The sequence below is a fragment of the Hippopotamus amphibius genome, chromosome 3 (genome assembly GCF_030028045.1).
Source record: "Hippopotamus amphibius kiboko isolate mHipAmp2 chromosome 3, mHipAmp2.hap2, whole genome shotgun sequence".
Lineage (NCBI taxonomy): Eukaryota > Metazoa > Chordata > Mammalia > Artiodactyla > Hippopotamidae > Hippopotamus > Hippopotamus amphibius.
This window is the reverse complement of record NC_080188.1, coordinates 53,229,397-53,246,332: the sequence shown is the minus strand read 5'-3', so window position 1 is coordinate 53,246,332 and position 16,936 is coordinate 53,229,397. Positions and strand designations below refer to the sequence as shown.

Below are 16,936 nucleotides of genomic sequence, written 5' to 3'. Positions count from 1 at the left end.
ATTTTGCAGAGATTTGGTGACGTAGCTCTTTGTGTGTTCACTTCCTGACTTCCTCTCCTCTGTGCCGTCGACATTAAGCCCATTGAAGAGGGGGCAGGGGAGGGAGGGCAGAGAGAGCCAGGCCAAGAACGAACCCCGTTCCATACTCAAGGTTGCCCCTCTCCTCCGACCGCCAAAACTTGAGGATGGATGTCTCTTTTCTCGACATGAACAATCTCTCAGGAGACGTCAGTAGCCCCTACCAGAACTTTCTTCAGATTTCTCCATCAGTAGTTCACTCAACAAGCCTGAACCTCCTGCCGTGGGCACATTCCAAAGACAAGCTAAGATCCCTACGAAGTGAGGATGTGCTCTTGTTTGGATGAAAACCATCCCAGACCAACCCCCAGGGACTGAACTTGAGGCGGAGAGATTGTGGGTTGAGGATGGGAGCAAGTCTAAGTCAGTGGTGAGGATGCGGGGTGGGGACGGGTCGGGGGAGACGGAGGAACTTTCAGGAAGGTGCCAGGGTGCTTTATCCTTTCACTCAGGTCTGCACTCTCTCTGCAGAACGACATCTTCGAGTGGTCCAGGGACCACCGCGTCCACCACAAGTACTCAGAGACCGATGCTGACCCCCACAACGCCCGCCGGGGCTTCTTCTTCTCCCATATCGGGTGGCTGTTTGTCCGCAAGCATCAGGATGTCATCGAGAAGGGGAGGAAGCTTGACGTCACTGACCTGCTGGCTGACCCTGTGGTCCGGTTCCAGAGAAAGTAAGTGAGTGGACACCATCGATCGTCCCTGAGGGACAGGACCCGGAGACAGAGCACAAAGGGGCGCAAGAACGTCCCCCAGCCGTTCTCCACGTAGCACTTACCCTGACGACTGGGTGTTCTTGTGAGGACTGCTCTCTGTTCATTCATCCCCTTTTGATCGTTATGTTTTTCCCTGTTCACACATTTGTTCTGAATTTGAACTTGATTTTGAAATGAATTTCCTTTAAGCCCACGTGTCATTTCCTTCAGACCCATCTGCATGACCGATTTCATGGAATGCTTCTGTGATTTTCCTCACTTGCTCATTCGTGTTTCCCTGGGGTAGCGAGGAGGGCAGAGAGGACTTGCTTATTTTAGTGACACACTTGACTCCGAGGGCAGAGAGGACTTGCTTATTTTAGTGACACACTTGACTCCAACAGGGCTGGACTCCTGCCAGACCCCCAGAATTCTCTTGTAGTGAAGTCTCCTCTCCCCGCACCCCTGGAAATGGTAACATCGGTAGGTTTCTGTGCAGGGAAAACATGACCGTGTAACAAAGAGCCTCAAAATGCTTGTGTGCAAGAACGGTGTCAGCTGAGCGTATTCAGTCCATCAGCATTTGCAGGGTCAATCTACTTTCAGCATGCACGTGGTGAAAGCTTGCCTGGAATTGTGCTGGCAAGTGGAGAGCAACCATGGTTCCCACTTTAACTAGGGAGCTGGCATGAACTCTATCCATGTCGGTCTGGATCTGCAAAGTTGGCCACGATGAAAGCATTTATAAATGGGCTCATTGCCCCAGAGCAATGGGTTTATGTGCAAAGAGGGACAATTTTGGGATTGCACTCTGGTGAGAGCTTTGAGATAATATGGAGAACAAGTGGTCACTGGACACCATCTCCACCGACAGGCAGGAGTCCTTTGAGGACTTATCCAAACAGAATCTCCTAAGAATGGAGATGGAGGCTGTGCCTTTGACACAAGAGATCCTTGCACAAGAGGAAGGATGGCTTAGAAATGTGCTTGTTTTCCCCTCAGCCTCTCCTCTGATGTTGGAGGGCGTTTCCCATAGAGCGTGGTGAGCAAAGGGTGGATGGTGGAGACAGACTGCGAAGGCTCACACTCAGGCTCCTCTGGGTCCTTGCCAAAGCACTGACTGCTCTTGGGCTCAGCTTCAGCTGTAAAATGGGAATAACAGCAGCACCTAGCTCTTAACAGCTTTTATGAGAACATAATGAAAAAAAAATGTATGGGAAATGCCTGGCGTATAGAAAGAGCTTAGACGCGTGGTAACTCTTCCTCCACAAGCAGCGGCTACTCCAGAAGATTCCCTGTCTTTTTACCCCCTGCCTCTTGTGGGCTTCACCACAGGGGCTTCTCTGTGCTCCTCCATGCAGCTCTGTCAGGTGGATGCGACCAGTATCAATAAACCAAAAGTTTTATAGCAGAAAATAAGAAGATGTTTGCAATTAACAAATGATGTTTATTTTGATTTTCCACCATGAGAGTAAAAAAGGAAAATCTGCAAAATTCAGATAAGTAGAAAGAAAATCATCTAGGTCCTCACACATAAACACAGCCACGGTTCAGATTCTGTAGTGCCTCCTTCTATATTTTATTCATATATTTGACATATTTTACATGATGGCAGTCATACTGCTTATGTAATTTTATGTCTCACCTTTTGACTTGAGGTTATCTTGGAAGCACCATTATCAAAGGCTGCATGGGTTCACCATTTGAATGTCATCGTTTATTTAACCACCATTCTGCAATGGGTTATGTATGTCATTTCCAATTTTGTAATATAAATGATGTTGCTATACAGTTAGTAGTGCTTTGGGACAATCAGACCTTAGATTAATTTGAAGAGCTCAGATGAGAAGGCAGAGGATCTTCTATTTTATTTGTGAGAACTGAGCTGCATACGATAGTCTGGGTTTCTCTGACCATAAAAATGGAAGATTTGTTTCATCTTTTCCCTTAAAAAAATGCGGTAATCTGATTCATTAGGTGTACACTCATGGTACCTATGTCCAAAGACTATTTCTAAATGCAGGCAGAGGAACAAAGATTATTTCAGCATGTTCCTTGAATTGTTATCTGAGAACATCTTTCATCACCAGTCCAGTGACCCAAGGAGATTGTAGCTATCAGAAACCATTCACTCATATTACCATTTCTTATATACCATTGAGCTCCTGCTAGAAATCGGTGCTGAGGATATGACCTTAAGGATTAGTCTCAGATCTCCCAGAATTTGCAGTCTATCAGGGGACCCACAAATTAATTTACAGACAGTTACACTCTAGAGAGAGGAATGCTGTAATAGATAGAATAAGGCACCATGGGAACACAGAAAGGGGTCTCGTGGCCTATCCTATCGGCTGGAACTAGCTTCTAAGCCACCACCTGAAAGATGACTAGACATTTGATGAGGCTGGGGGCAAGGACATTTATCACGTCTGTCATTTCATAAAACTACATAGAGCCCTTGAACTTTGCAGCTAGGAGGGACCTTACAAATCAGTTAACCCATGCCTTCCATTTTTCCTATGAAAAAAACTAATAAACGAAATTTAAATAGAAAGTTGGGTATAGAAGTACTATCAGTCTGTTTGGGCTGCTATAACAAAAATACTATAGACTAGGTGGCTTCCACAGCAAACATTTATTTCTCACAGTTTTGGAGGCTAGAAAGCCCAAGTTCAAGGCACCAGCAGATCTGGTGTCTGATGAGAGCTCCCTACCTGGTTCGTAAATAGCCATTTTCTCTTTGTCCTCACACAGCAGGAGGGGCAAGGGAGCTCTCTCTCTGGGGTCTCTTTCCTAAGGGCCCTAATCCTATTCATGAGGGCTCCACCCTTATGACCTAATCACCTCCCAACGGCCGTCATTGCATTGAGAATTGGGTTTCAACAGGTGAATTTTGGGGGGACACAGACATCAGTCTGTAGCAAATACCTACATCTCAGATTATTTACTTATGTTCTTTGGATTATACCTCGTTGTTTGAAAGGAGCTACAACAGTTCTCTGAAGTGTGGGTGGGCACTCATGTCCTTTGATAATTATCCAGCCTAGAGAACGTGGGGATCTGTAATCCAAGATGAGGCTTGGAATCACTGAACTAAAGCAAGAGAGCTTCCAAGATATACAACGGTCCTGCGGCCATTTGGGCATGTTTCACGTTCATGAAGCCAGCTTTACCAGTCCTGCCAGTCAGGCCATGTGGAGGAGATAAATTCCTTAAGGAGTAAGTCCTTGCACTTAGGGGTGGGAGCTGGCGTGGTAGATCCCATCAGCAGTGGCACTGCCACATCAGGCCTCAGTCTTTGCTGCCCTGGGCTGAGTTGGTGGGGGGGAGGCCTTCCTGAGAAACAGAGAAAGGTGCCCAGCTCATTGGGGACCTGGTCCTGGGCCATTTCAGTGGCCCCCCTTAGAGAGTCCCTTTCCTGGGAGGAATTCCTGTCCGTTCCTCTGTAGTCCTCTTAGGGCAAAAGTCCCTGTTCCAGTTTCGGTGGCCGGGGTTTGCCACTGATTCCACTCCTTCCCAGGGATCAATGTTTGTGCAAAGAGACCCGGGTAAACACTTGGAGAGTTTCTTCAAACAGGCAAATGTGGAAATGACAGAGACCCAGGATTTGGAGACTCTTCCTTCAGTCAGAATACCAGCGCTAACACTGCAGTTGCTTGCGCCACTGAGCTTGGCCATCCTAATGACAGCTCACCAAAGAGAAGCTTGCCTGAGAGCCAGGCTTGATCAACTTTCCGTTATGCAGTCTAATAAAGGAAGATAGTGGCATTAAGGGTAACAGGAAAGTAGCACAGTTTAAGCTAGAGTTCCAGACTTTTCCTCTAGAAGATAATTTTACCAAAGCTGCTACAAGGAGTTAACTGGACTACTTCAGGTTTTGCTCTACTGTCAAGTTGTGAACGATGAAAAGTCAGGCATTAGGAGGTGACAGGGAGAGGAGCCAGCAGTATCACATTTAGATCGTGGCTGTTCGGGTCCCTGCCCTAGCCTCTGTGCCTTCAAGGGCCATGCTTCTCCCCGCAGGACAAGGAGGTCACAGGGCAAGGGGGCATGCCGCCTGGAACATCGTCCCACTTCTAAACTGTGCCTCAGGGTCCTAGGATCCTGAAATTCCCTGCCCAAGTGGCTCTGAGCTCACTTTCAGAGCCTACACCAGCCTTTCCCAGGCACTGTCCTCCTGGAGGGAAGTATGTGCACCCTAGACCCTAGAAGAGTGGCCGAGGAGCAGTGTTGGCCTGGGAATGAACTTAGAAACATGGGCTTGGATGTTCACACAAAGAGGACAGAGCTGGAGTGGGAAGAGAAGGGGTTGGGCCACAGGCTAGGGGCCCCCACTCTGCCCTTGGCCTGAGCCCTGCAAATGTTGGGAATAAGCCTAGAAGGAGCTACTCATAAGATTGACAGTGGGTCTCTCCATTGGGAATTGTGTTTGACTTAAACAAGATTGAAGTTTGCTTCTCTCACATATAAAAGAATTATGGAGGTCCGGGTTACTGCACCAGCACAGGGCCAGTAGAGAACCGGATTCTTTTATCCTTCTGCTCTACCATCCTTAGCATGTGACTTTCAGTCGTTCATTCTTTCACTAGAGCTCCACCCAAAAGGAAGGTGGGGGTTAACACAGCTCAGTTAAGTCCGTTTCCTATAAGGAGACTTCCCAGGAGACACACACAGCTGACCCACTTAACTGTACTTGCACTCGAGGGAAATTGGGAAATGTAGTCCCTTGGATGACGTCTTGCACCCCTGAATAAAATCCTGGTTTTGTTTCTGTGGAAAAAAGGGTGAGTTGATATGGGATAGGCAATTAGCAGTCTCTGCCACAGTTACTTGAGTGTTCTGCCTTAAGCAAAGTGATTGGCCATCGCAAGTTAGTCTTATAACGTTTTGCTATTAAGCAAGTGAGTAGCCTCTCTGTCTCCATTCAGTGAGCAGAACCTGCAGTCGCAAGTCATTTTTCTGAGATGGCACAACGAGGATAGACTCCAGAGGTTGTTTCTCCTAATGCTTTGCTTATCCCATTGACTCCCATCTTAGATAAGAAATTCCTCTAAAAGTAACATGCAGACACTGTCATGTGCATTTTTGAGGTGACTGACAAGGATGACGGTCTAGTCCAGTCCCAAAAGTAAGGCCGTTGCCTCATCACCGTGGTGATGGGATAAGCTAAGAGAAAACGGATGGAATGACTCACAAGCGTGAAGCACTTGTTTCGGTGCCCTTGGAAGAGATGAAAATATGTAAATCTTGCCATTTCAGGAAGAAAGGCACTTGAATGGCTAGAATCTTTTTGAGGGCTGATATCACCTCAACTTGTCTCCTGATCTGTTATCATCTGTCTTTTTTGCCTTTTTCAAGGACAAGCACCAAATAGCTCAGTGATACCTTCCTTCTCATGACTTTGGGTCAGTCCTGTCTGTGTAAACCCTAAGTGTATTTCTCTGTTGGTGACCATCGCCTAGTCAGGACAGAGCAGCAGACAAGTCTACAGTGGACTCATCTTCACTTCTCTACCCTCGCAGCTTCACCTTCCACTTGGGGGATCCCCTAGGAGGATGTGATGAGTCATCTGGGGATTTACAACAAACTTGACTCCATCTCTGTTGACCAAATCCATTGTTTTCTGAGCCAGATTCCCTGTTGGGTCTTGGGGAGTTTCCCTCTACTCTGAGTTCATTTGCCTTGGGGCCCTTCCCTGACGGTTGCTACGTTAATACAACCATTTTTGCTTAGAATTTAGCGACTCTGAATGGCTGAGCACATTGGTTGGCTAATTGTACTTTGGGGGAAACGCTGTAGAAATAACCCCCAAAGGAGAGACTCTGTATAACGAGACATTCAAACATCTAAACGTGGATGAGATTTGGGGTCAGATGTGGAGGCAGGGCCTTTCAAGCACAGACACCCTCTGCCACTCCCTTGCTCATCAGTCACGCTTGGTTTGACCACCGCCCGTCTCGCTTGGGTTCTCGATGGTCCTGCAGCAGGGGAACCAAGCCGTCCTCAGGGTGGGCATCACGCAGCCATGGTGTACACAGAGCCCAGCTCGTTGGCATCCTCTCTGCCCACTCACACCTCAGAAATGGAAGCCACGAGGCACATAGCATTTCTCAGGGCATCCAGCTTCCTTTTTTTATCTGCACGTGTCCCTTTTCGTTCAACAACTGTGTTTTGAGCATCCACTACATCCCAGGCCCTAGGTGCTGGGGATGGGACAACGAACAAGAGAACCAGATTCTGCACGGTACTTTCTCTTTCTCTCCAGAGCGCCCGTTTGGATTGGGAATGTGAGAGAGGAAGCCTCGCCAGGCGGCTGCCCCAGCCTGCCTGGGCCTCTCTCTCCACGGATGCCTTTGCCGCTGCCTGTTCCGTCTCTCCTGCTATTCAGTCCCTGTGCCACGAAGCTGTTTTGGGTCCACTCCTTCTTGTTGATTTGCCTCTATCTCGGGTGTCTTTCGTCTCTTCACCTGCCAGAGGGCCTTGTTCCTCCCTGTGCCTGTCTCGGCAAGAGGGCCTTTTCCCCGCTCTGTCACACAGTACTCGCCATACCGTGATGTTCTCCATGTCTTCCTCTCCCTCAGCTTCTTGAGAGAACAAAAGCCAGTCAGCCAATTGCTCAGGTGCTTTCTTGATGGGGAGATGAGGGTTCTTTGCCCTACTCGCTCCCATCATCTTGCTCTGGTTCATTCTTTTCATACAGTGTGTGTGTAAACATTCCTTCTCCTTGCATCGTCTCTTTTACCTGTGAGGGACAGCCTACCTTTGGTTAACAACTTGAGCCCTGGAATCATCTGTCCTCACCTTAAAACTGTCACATATTATCCTGGCTCTGTAGACATTTTGAGACTGAAATAATTTTTTTTTCTTTGAATAATTTTCTTTGCATCCAGCTGTAGCTGGCAGGAGTTAAAATTCTGAATTCCTGAGGTCCAAGAACATGATAAAAATCAACGGAAGTGGTGTGAGCTGTGTTCAGTGAGATCCCTTTTGTTGAAAGTCAATGGAGAAGGTAAAACATTCCACGCTAAACCTTTGGCCTTTCTAAAGAGACTTTGCTGTGGCCAAAAAGCTGAATGATACTCTGGGATACAGGACAGAGATGATTCACTATTGAGGTGGCAACACCAACACCAAAATTTCCCTATTTTAGTGACTGAAAACTTGGGCAGGGGAGAAACCAGTGTGGCATATAATTCAACAACTCAGTTTGATTTTTAAAAAATTTCCAAGTTAAAATGTCATCTGTTTGCCTCAGTAAGAGGTACTTTTCCTACTAGGACTTTGGGAGAACTTGCCTCTGTGTGAGAGAGAGAGTGTGTGTGTGTGTGTGTGTGTGTGTGTGTGTGTGTGTGAGACAGAGAGAGAAGAGAGAGAGAGAGAATACATCAGCTTCATTAGTATCATTTCTCTTTCCTCAAATTGACCATCCATTTCTACGTGTGAAATTCCCCTGGCAAGATGAGGAGACAGTCTCTCAAATGTCTGGAATCTGAATACTTAAGTCACGAGCATGTTAGACATATTAATCAATAGGCGTCAATGGATTTTTGAACTGCTGTTGATTAAGTGTTGTCTTAGCTTCATTATTGATGGCAATAAAGGCATATTCGTTCATCTTTGAGTCAGCTTCATTATTGATGGCAATAAAGGCATATTCGTTCATCTTTGAGTCACTTCAGTGGCTAATAACAGCTCCCATTTGTTAACTGCCCACTATGTACTTACATTATATCTTTACACATGTTCTCTCTGATCCTTTCAATGACTCTGTCACGTAGATGGTGGTACCTGGGTTCTGCACTTGAATTCTAAAGATTCTGGCTCCCCATGGCCTTGATTAGCCAAATCAAAAAGAACAGCATATGTTTGCACTAAATTATTCTTTCCCGAGTAAAATATTACTTTACTACCAAACCTGAGAAGAAATCTTAGCTAGTTTTCATGTAAATTTAAAATAATTACATAGAAGTCAAAGCGAGATTAGAATGACATTTGAAAGATTAGACTGACAAAATGAAAGACATTTTGAGACAAGTAGATGTCATTCTCACTAATATTTAGACATTATCAATTCCTGGCTCTCTTTCTAGACTAGGTAGAGAGTAGTCTTATAATATTTTCTTGGAATAAACAGTCCTTCAAGTCATGTACATGGCTCCAGTCTCAAGGCTTCAGCCAGTACAGAGAACATCAACAACCCTTATAAGAGACTTCTATTTAAACCTTATTTATTCTCTAAAAAGTTAGATCTATTACCATTGGCTTATGCATCAGAGAAAAAGCCTCCTTTTGCCTTTTCTTTGTCTCATCTTTACCATATATTAGGGCAAAAAAAGTGGGAAAAGTTTTTCATAACAGCAAATTCATGTTCTAATTATAATTTCTAACAGTTACCTTATAAAATTTCTCTAATCTCTGAGCTCTTGAAATCAGTACATTATCTCTTAAAAATATTTTTAGTACAAAATGTAACATATGTTCATTGCAGAAAACTCAGAAAATACAAATAAGCTTTGTAATGAATAAAATAATCTGTAATCCTTCCACTTGGAAAAAATTAGTTAAGATTTTGATGTATAATCTTTCTAAAGTTTTTTTAAATGAATCATGCTGTGCTTTCTTTCTACAAAAATATATTCATATTCTATATACCATTTAAAAGTGATTAAAATAAGGAAAAAGATATTTAATATTTACCTTATTTCCTTTCCATTCTCTTTGTTGCAGGAAGGGGGACCCCTTCCAGGGCCTGAGAGTGGGCTCTTGTCTAACACTTGGAAATGAATTGTCCGAGGAGACACACATGCTGACAAAGCAAGGGGCTTTATTAGAGAGGGGCGCCCGGGTGGAGAGCAGGAGGGTGAGGGAACCCAGGAGGACTGCTCAACCACAGAGCAGGCTCAGCTCTGTGTCTCAGTCTCGGGTTTTATGGTAATGGGGTTAGTTTCCAGGCTGTGTCTGGCCAATCACTCTGACTCAGGGTCCTTCCTAGTGGCATGTGAGTCACTCAGCCAAGATGGATTCCAGCAAGGAGGATTCTGGGAGGTTAGTAGGACATATGGACTGGTGTCTCCTCTCTTCTTTTGACCTTTCCCAAGTTCTTCCAGTTGGGGGTGGCTTGTTAGTTCCTTATTCCTTACCAGGACCTCCTGTTGCAAGATAACTCCTGCAAATGGTTACTGTGGTGCCTGGCCAGGGTGGGCGGTTTCAGTGGTTCCTCTAACATCTTGATTTTGTGTGTGTGTGTGTGTGTGTGTGTGTGTGTGTGTATCCTAATTTCCATTTGATATCATCTTTCTGCCTGAAGAACTTCCTTTACCATTTCTTATAGTACCGGTCTATTGGCAATAAATTTTCAACTTTTGTTTGTCTGAAGGTCTTTGTTTTACCTTCATCTTTGAAAGATATTTTTACTGGACATAAAATTCTGGATTAGCAGGGTTTTGTTTTGTTTTTTCAAAATGATAAGATGTCAATCTTGCCTTGCATAGTACCGGAGAAGTCTGTGGGGGTTCTTAGCATTATTCCTCTGCATGTAATATTTCTTTTTCTTGCTGCCTTCAAGACTTTTCTATCTTTGGTTTTAAGCAGTTTGACTCTGATGTGTCTAGGTTTGGCTTCTTTTGAGTGGGGTTGGGCAGGGAGAATGCTATCCTTCTTGAGATTCGTGGAAATGTGACTGGTTGTCTTTCATTAATTTTTGAAAATTCTTGGTCATTATCTCTTCAAATTATTTTTGACCTTTTTTTCTCTGCCTCTTCTTCTTCTGCAACTCTGATTACATAGATGTTATACCATTCGATGTTCCACAACTCTTGGAAGTGCTGTTCTGTTTAATTCACTCCTTTTTACCCTTATATTTCAGTTTGAATAATTTCTATTGACATAGCTTCAAGTTCATGAATTCTTTCCTCAGCTATGTCTGCTCTACCAATAAGCCCATCAAATAAATTCATCTCCAATACTGTTTTTTACGTACAGCATTTGCATTTGACACTTTTATAACTTTTATCTCTTTGCTGAAACTTCCCATCTGTTCATGCATATTGTCCACCTTTTCCACTAGAGTCCTTTAACATGTTAATTGTACTTATCTTAAAATCCCTATCTGATATTTGCAACATTTGTGTCCTCTTTGCATCTGGTTCTATTAATTACTTTATCTCTTGGTAATGTTTTTTTTCTTGTGCTTTTGTGTGATTCACAATTTTTTATTATATGCAAAACATCATGTCTAGAAGAAAAGAGAGACTAAGGTAAATATCAATTATTCCTGAGAACGGCCACACCTATTCTTCTTTGAGGCCATCAGCGTGTGTGGTGGGGTGGCAGAGGGTGGAGGTAGAGTCAGGAATCAGATGGTGAGCTGGGTTTGGGTTTTGTTGTTGCTGTGGTTACCTTTAGTGCACCACAGACTTCAGTGGATGGCAGCTGTTTCTGTGTGCGTGGAGTGGAGCCTGGGGTGCCAGAGGAGCTTTCTAAGCATTTATGCTTTACCCTCAGCTTTCAGCTGTCTCTGCACACCTGCACACAGAGTAGATCTCCCTCTGTACTCTTGTCTCTACCCCTAGGTGTGGGGTGGGGGGAGTGCTTTTGTTGTTTGTTTCTCTGGGCATGGCTTGTTATAGGGATACGGGGTTTCTTTGCTCTCCTGGCCTGGTATCGGTCTCAGACAAGCCCTGTGTGCCTGAACCTTGGGTTAAGGCTTTCTGCACATTGCTGCCTCTCCCCACAGTACAGACCTGCTTTGGAGAAGCACAGGCTCCTGCGCCTAAGCCAGTGGGCAGAAGGTGTTTGCTTCCGCCCTTCCTTCAGCAGCAATGGCTCTTTGCTTATGTCTGGGGTGAGAGAGTTTCCTTCTCCTCCCTCAGAGACCAGCAAGTTTTGCTTCTGTTCTTCTCCCAGAAGCAATGGACTTTTGCCTGGTCCTAGAGGCCAGAAGTTTTTCTGCCCTCCCCCAGCAGTTTACGATTTTTGCTTTGCAGAAGAAGGCTCTGGGGAAGACAGCAGCGAGGGTGGCTTGTCTCTCAGCAGCAGCTGCATGTCTGTGTCACCTCTTGCATATCTGTGCAGCGGAGGAGTCTCTCCAGTCTCTTACTTTGCCTCTAACCTTTTTTTGTGAACACCAGTGGACGTCTGTAGAAAAGGGCGTGAGGGTGGGTGCAAACTCCCTTGTGTCTGAGGCTCTAAGCTATTCCACATTGACACACTAACCCACACTTGGCCTTAAAGGGCGTGTTAAATATTTAGCTACTTATGTGGTGGCCACCTGTTTGGCTTGTGCTCTGCCAAAAGTGAGGCACTTCATGGATGGACTTTTCACTCTTTGAAATTCAATTTACTTGGTTGCCACTCTCTGATGGGCTCAAGAAAAATTATTTTGTAAATTACTCGACTTCTTCTCATCATTCAGATGGAAACAACATTCCCTTAGGACTTTCTACATTCTAAGTAGAAGCAGAACTCTGCATCCTATTCTATAATCTGCAGTTTTCACCTAACAGAATACTGTGAAGTCTTTCCGGTTTTAATGCCTGCTTAGTATCTCATTGTGAAGCTGTATCATAATTATTTCTGATGAACTATGAAGGATTTCCACCCCTTTAAAAATTATTATAACCACGCTGTGAATAAACAACTTAGTGTGTAAATCTTTGACCATAGCTATACTTTCCTTTGACTAAAGTCAGAAATACTGTGTCAAAAAAGAGGTAAAACCCTCAGCTTTTGATACTCATTGTCATAATGAATTTGCAAATCTTTGATTTCTAGTGAGGCTATACATGTGTTCATTTGTTTTTGGCCATTTGCCCTTTAAGAGAGACATACAATTATTTTCCCCATAACTCTAAATCTACCATTGGCCAAATAACAAAGTTACCATCTCTTCATCTCTCTTCCTTCTTTTGTTGTAGAAGAGAGATATCTGACAAAGTTAGGTGAAAAAGGCTGCTTTTTCTATCCAGAATCCTCCTGCCTCTCATGGAGCAAGAAAGTAGTATCACAAATGAATCTGATGTCTAGACAGGCAAGTTAATATTTACATGCCGCATGTTACATATGTCTTGTTCCTGCTCTCCTCCATGGTCTGAGCTGGGATATATTATGACGTAGGTAACAGTAGTCATTTTAGTGCTGTTTTGCTTCATGCAAGATTCTCTAACTATGACTCCAGCTACTCTCCATATTTATTTGGCAACGAATATTAAGCCAGAAAGAGAGTAACAAAGGAGAAGTTGTTTAAGCAAGAGGCTTCTGAAGCCACCAATGCATATATTTAAAGTAGTTAACCAGAAACAGATCCATTACTTACTGCCCAGCTTGTAGTTCTTGCCATAAAATGATTTGCAAAGTTTATGTCCTTGTAACAGCTATTTTGTGAAAATTTTGAAGGAGGCTGACTCCCTTTTTAAAATTGAAAGTGTGTGATGCATATATATTTGTGAAATTCAAGTACATTTTCTCTCTCACTGATGCAAACTGCTGATGGTAATGGATTGTGGAGACCCCTTGTCAGTTGACAGTTGCAGTGAAAATATTGTCTTAAGTAATGAATTTGTTGGTAGCTGTTCCATTACCCAAAATGAATATTTAGATTAGTCATATAGAGTCTGTCATGTCGGAGCTGACATAATTTATTCTAATTCCTAAGCCCGTATCTCACCATGTTATATCCTGCTGAATGAGTCATAGAATGATTAGGCAGAGAGATATGACACAGTTTACACAGGAGCACTGGAGAAGTTAAACCCCTGCTGAACAAACCTGGGTTGAACACAGCCATTTTCTCTATTCCTTACCGGTACAAAAGATTTCAAGAGACAAGGAAAGGCTCCCAACCACGAGGCCACACTACAAGGTGCTTTGTGAGTTGCATCAAGGATGCATATTGAAAAGTAACCCTTATGTGTTGCACTGTTTGGCTTTGTTATGGACTCATAACACTGTTTGAAACCACTCCAAACAGTGCTTCTTGAAGCCCCTTGCCCCTCCGATGCCCCTGGAGGTATTTTGAAGGTCAGAAGAGAGACACACAACAGTGGGACTTGTGATGCTACATGACGTAACATTGGTGACATTATGTATATATCTTATATGTACCGACGGCATTATAGAAAACAACAGACATGCATTCAGAAGTCAAGCCATTTTTAGCTGCGTGAAACATAGGCAGCATCATGATCTGTGTTAGCCCTGGGTCATTCATTCACCCATCCAGTCGACAGGAGGAGGCAGCTATGGAGAGGTAAAATATGGTCTTGGAATCAAAAGATCTCGCTTTTGCCATTCTCTGAGATTCCTTTTCCACACTCATAAAATGGTGATATCTATCTGACAAAGTTATTCGCTGAATAAATTAAGTAATTTATGTGAGAGTGTGCATCAGAGAGGAGATGTGTAATAAATATTTGTGTGATTAACTACACATACAGCACTCTATGAAGGCCGTTCCACTTGTGAAGACCTGCAGTTCTAGAAGCCTGTTCACATGTTCTGTTTTCTCATAAGTCCAAAGTGACTAAGTGAGGTTTGAGCTGCCAGTCTCCAGCTGCATATCCATAAAGAAAAACCTAAGTGGGCCCTTCAAAGCTTTAAAACCAGAGTAGTTCTCTTTTTCACATTCTATTCAACATTTTCCCCAAATATGGACCTCCTATGTCTGTAGTACCTTCCTTGGCCGCCTGTCCAGCCATTTGATGTTTTGCTGATTTGGATGGGCCCTGACCCATGGAGCGCCCCCCCCCCCCCCCCCCCCACTGCCTTCCAGCAAACTCATAAACAGCTTTCAGCATGCTTAGGCTCAAGTTCACTCATAAACTCCTGGCCTTCTCCAGAATTAACAAAGTTTAGGCCAAAGGTCACCATTTATTCCTGCTAACATTTAGCCCCTGCCTCAAAAAGTTGCGTTTTTCCATTTCACCAATCCTTGTTCTTTCCTTTTTGCTCACTGTTCAGCCTTGGGCTTCAAGAATTCCTCCTGCTCTGCCATGAGCCCTCTGCAACATTTGGCATCCTCTCCCCACTTCCAGTTTTGAAAGATCATTTCTACTTCTGTTTCCATCATAATCGTGTGTCTCTTTTTTTCAGCATTCTAAAGATACTCACTCCTCTTACACTTTTCAAACTGAAGGTGTTACTGATGTTCACAAAATAGCTCAGAACGGAGCTCAAGCCCAGCTAACGTGCCCCCAGCGAATGAACAGTGTGCAGCAGAGTGACTGAGTTGGCTGCTGATACAGCTGCTGATGGTGGGCAGTCGATGCTCTTCCCACCCTGCTTTGTTCATACCTGCAAGCTTCCTTCAGTGGGAAAGTTGTAACTAGAGGCATGTCTATACTAAGGGGTGTGGAAGATATACAGGGAAGAAAAGGGATAGTCCTTGCTTTTAATTATCTTATCATTTACTTGGGGAGATACGTACTCATAAAATAGCCAGAGGGGCTGCCCTGGTGGCTCAGGGGTTAGGAATCCGCCTGGCAATGCAGGGGACATGGGTTCAGTCCCTGGGCCGGGAAGATCCTACATGCTCTGGAGCAACTAAGCCCGTGCACAACTACGGAGCCTGCACTCTAGGGCTTTTGAGCCACAACTATTGAGCCTGTGTGCCACAACTACTGAAGCCCATGTGCCTAGAGACTGGTGCTCCACAACAAGAGAAGCCATCACAATGAGAAGCCCGCGTACCAAAACGAAGAGTAGCCCCCCGCTCCCCGCAACGGGAGAAAGCCCGTGTGCAGCAATGAAGACCCAACACAACCAATAAATTAATTAATTTAAAAAAATAGCCAGAGACCGCCAAGTCCATATATGAAAGTAACAGGGTAGTAGATGATTATATTAAGAGCTGAGGAAATTCACAATAAAGAAGGGAAGAAAGAACTAGGTCCTTGAAGTCTGCGTGGAAGTGATGGTTCTTTATAACTGGCAGGGTGAGGGCCTTCCCCTGATGCTCTCATTCTCCAGGAACAGAGTCTATGCCTTTGTCACGACCTCCTTCAGTGAATGTTTGTAGTTTTCTAAATATAGATCCTGCGAGTTTCTTGTTCGGTTCATTCCTAGACATTCTATAATTTTTGTTGTTAACAGCAATCACTGAATTTGTAGCCCAGGGACAGGAAGTGGATGCCCAGACCTTAACTGACCTCCTTTGACATGCCAGGTAAACGGCAGGAACCATTAAGTTGCCTGGACTTTTCGCAAAACACCACTGGGGCCCACACCTGGAGAAGATGTTGAGGTTGTTGCCCAGAGCCGTGCTGGCAGGAGGCATAGGGCTCCGACCCAGAAGCACCCTTGAAATGGCTGGCGTGGCTGGCTTCCTCAGCCTTAGAAATGAAAAATTCACTCTCCTTCCCTCCTTGCTTTCCTTAAAGAAATTCTTTCATGGATTCAGAAAGTTTTTAAATGAATGAATGAATTGAATGAATGAATGAGAACACAGGCTAATCCTCCCTTCCTGGGAAGTATACCTCATGGCAAAATGTTTCTTGTGGAATCTTATTTCCCTGACGACCAGAGATCAAACCCAGGCTCCCAACAGTGGAAGCACGGAGTCCTAACCACTGGACCCCCAGGGAATTCCCTAAGAACCAAATTCTTGGTGTAAAATACTAAAATTATGAAGATTAAAAAGCATGAATTCCCCGTGAAAGAAAGACCAAAGAAATCACTGTCAGCCCACCCGCCGGCCAAGGAAACTCTTGTAAGGCATCGGCTTTGAACTGTCTCCCTGTCCAAGTCACTGACTTCTCACACTGCCTATTTTCATATAAAACAATAACAGGCAATGGAGCGGGAGGGAGGAGCCGCCACAGTGGCGCCCTGGCCCTGGCTCTGTGAGGTAGAATGAGCTCCTAAATATTGCTGCCCCAGCGTGAGCCGCAGCCGGCCTCTGCTTCTCCAGGAGACTCTCCAAGACCAGCAGAACTTGACCACAGGCTGCAGAGGAGCTGGAAAATTAAAGACCATTCCTGGAAGCAATGTGCTCCACTGAAAATGGAAGTTCTGCTACTGATACTGAATATTCATCTACTCCAATACTTGGACATTAGTCTGAGGCTTGGACAGTCTTCTATAAACACCTCTATCACCAGGACAAGCAACCCCAAAAGCTTGGACAACCATGAGGAAACAAAGAAACACCATGCAGGCAAAGGAGC

General features: G+C 44.6%; 1 protein-coding gene across 1 annotated transcript in view; it reads left to right on the top strand.

Moving 5' to 3' along the window:
• Nucleotides 1-16,936, top strand: part of SCD5 (stearoyl-CoA desaturase 5) — a 140,901-nt gene that overhangs the window by 95,270 nt on the left and 28,695 nt on the right. The window contains exon 3 of the mRNA XM_057727626.1: nucleotides 550-755. Coding sequence (XP_057583609.1) covers nucleotides 550-755 — 206 coding nt within the window. The remainder of the gene's footprint in view (nucleotides 1-549; nucleotides 756-16,936) is intronic.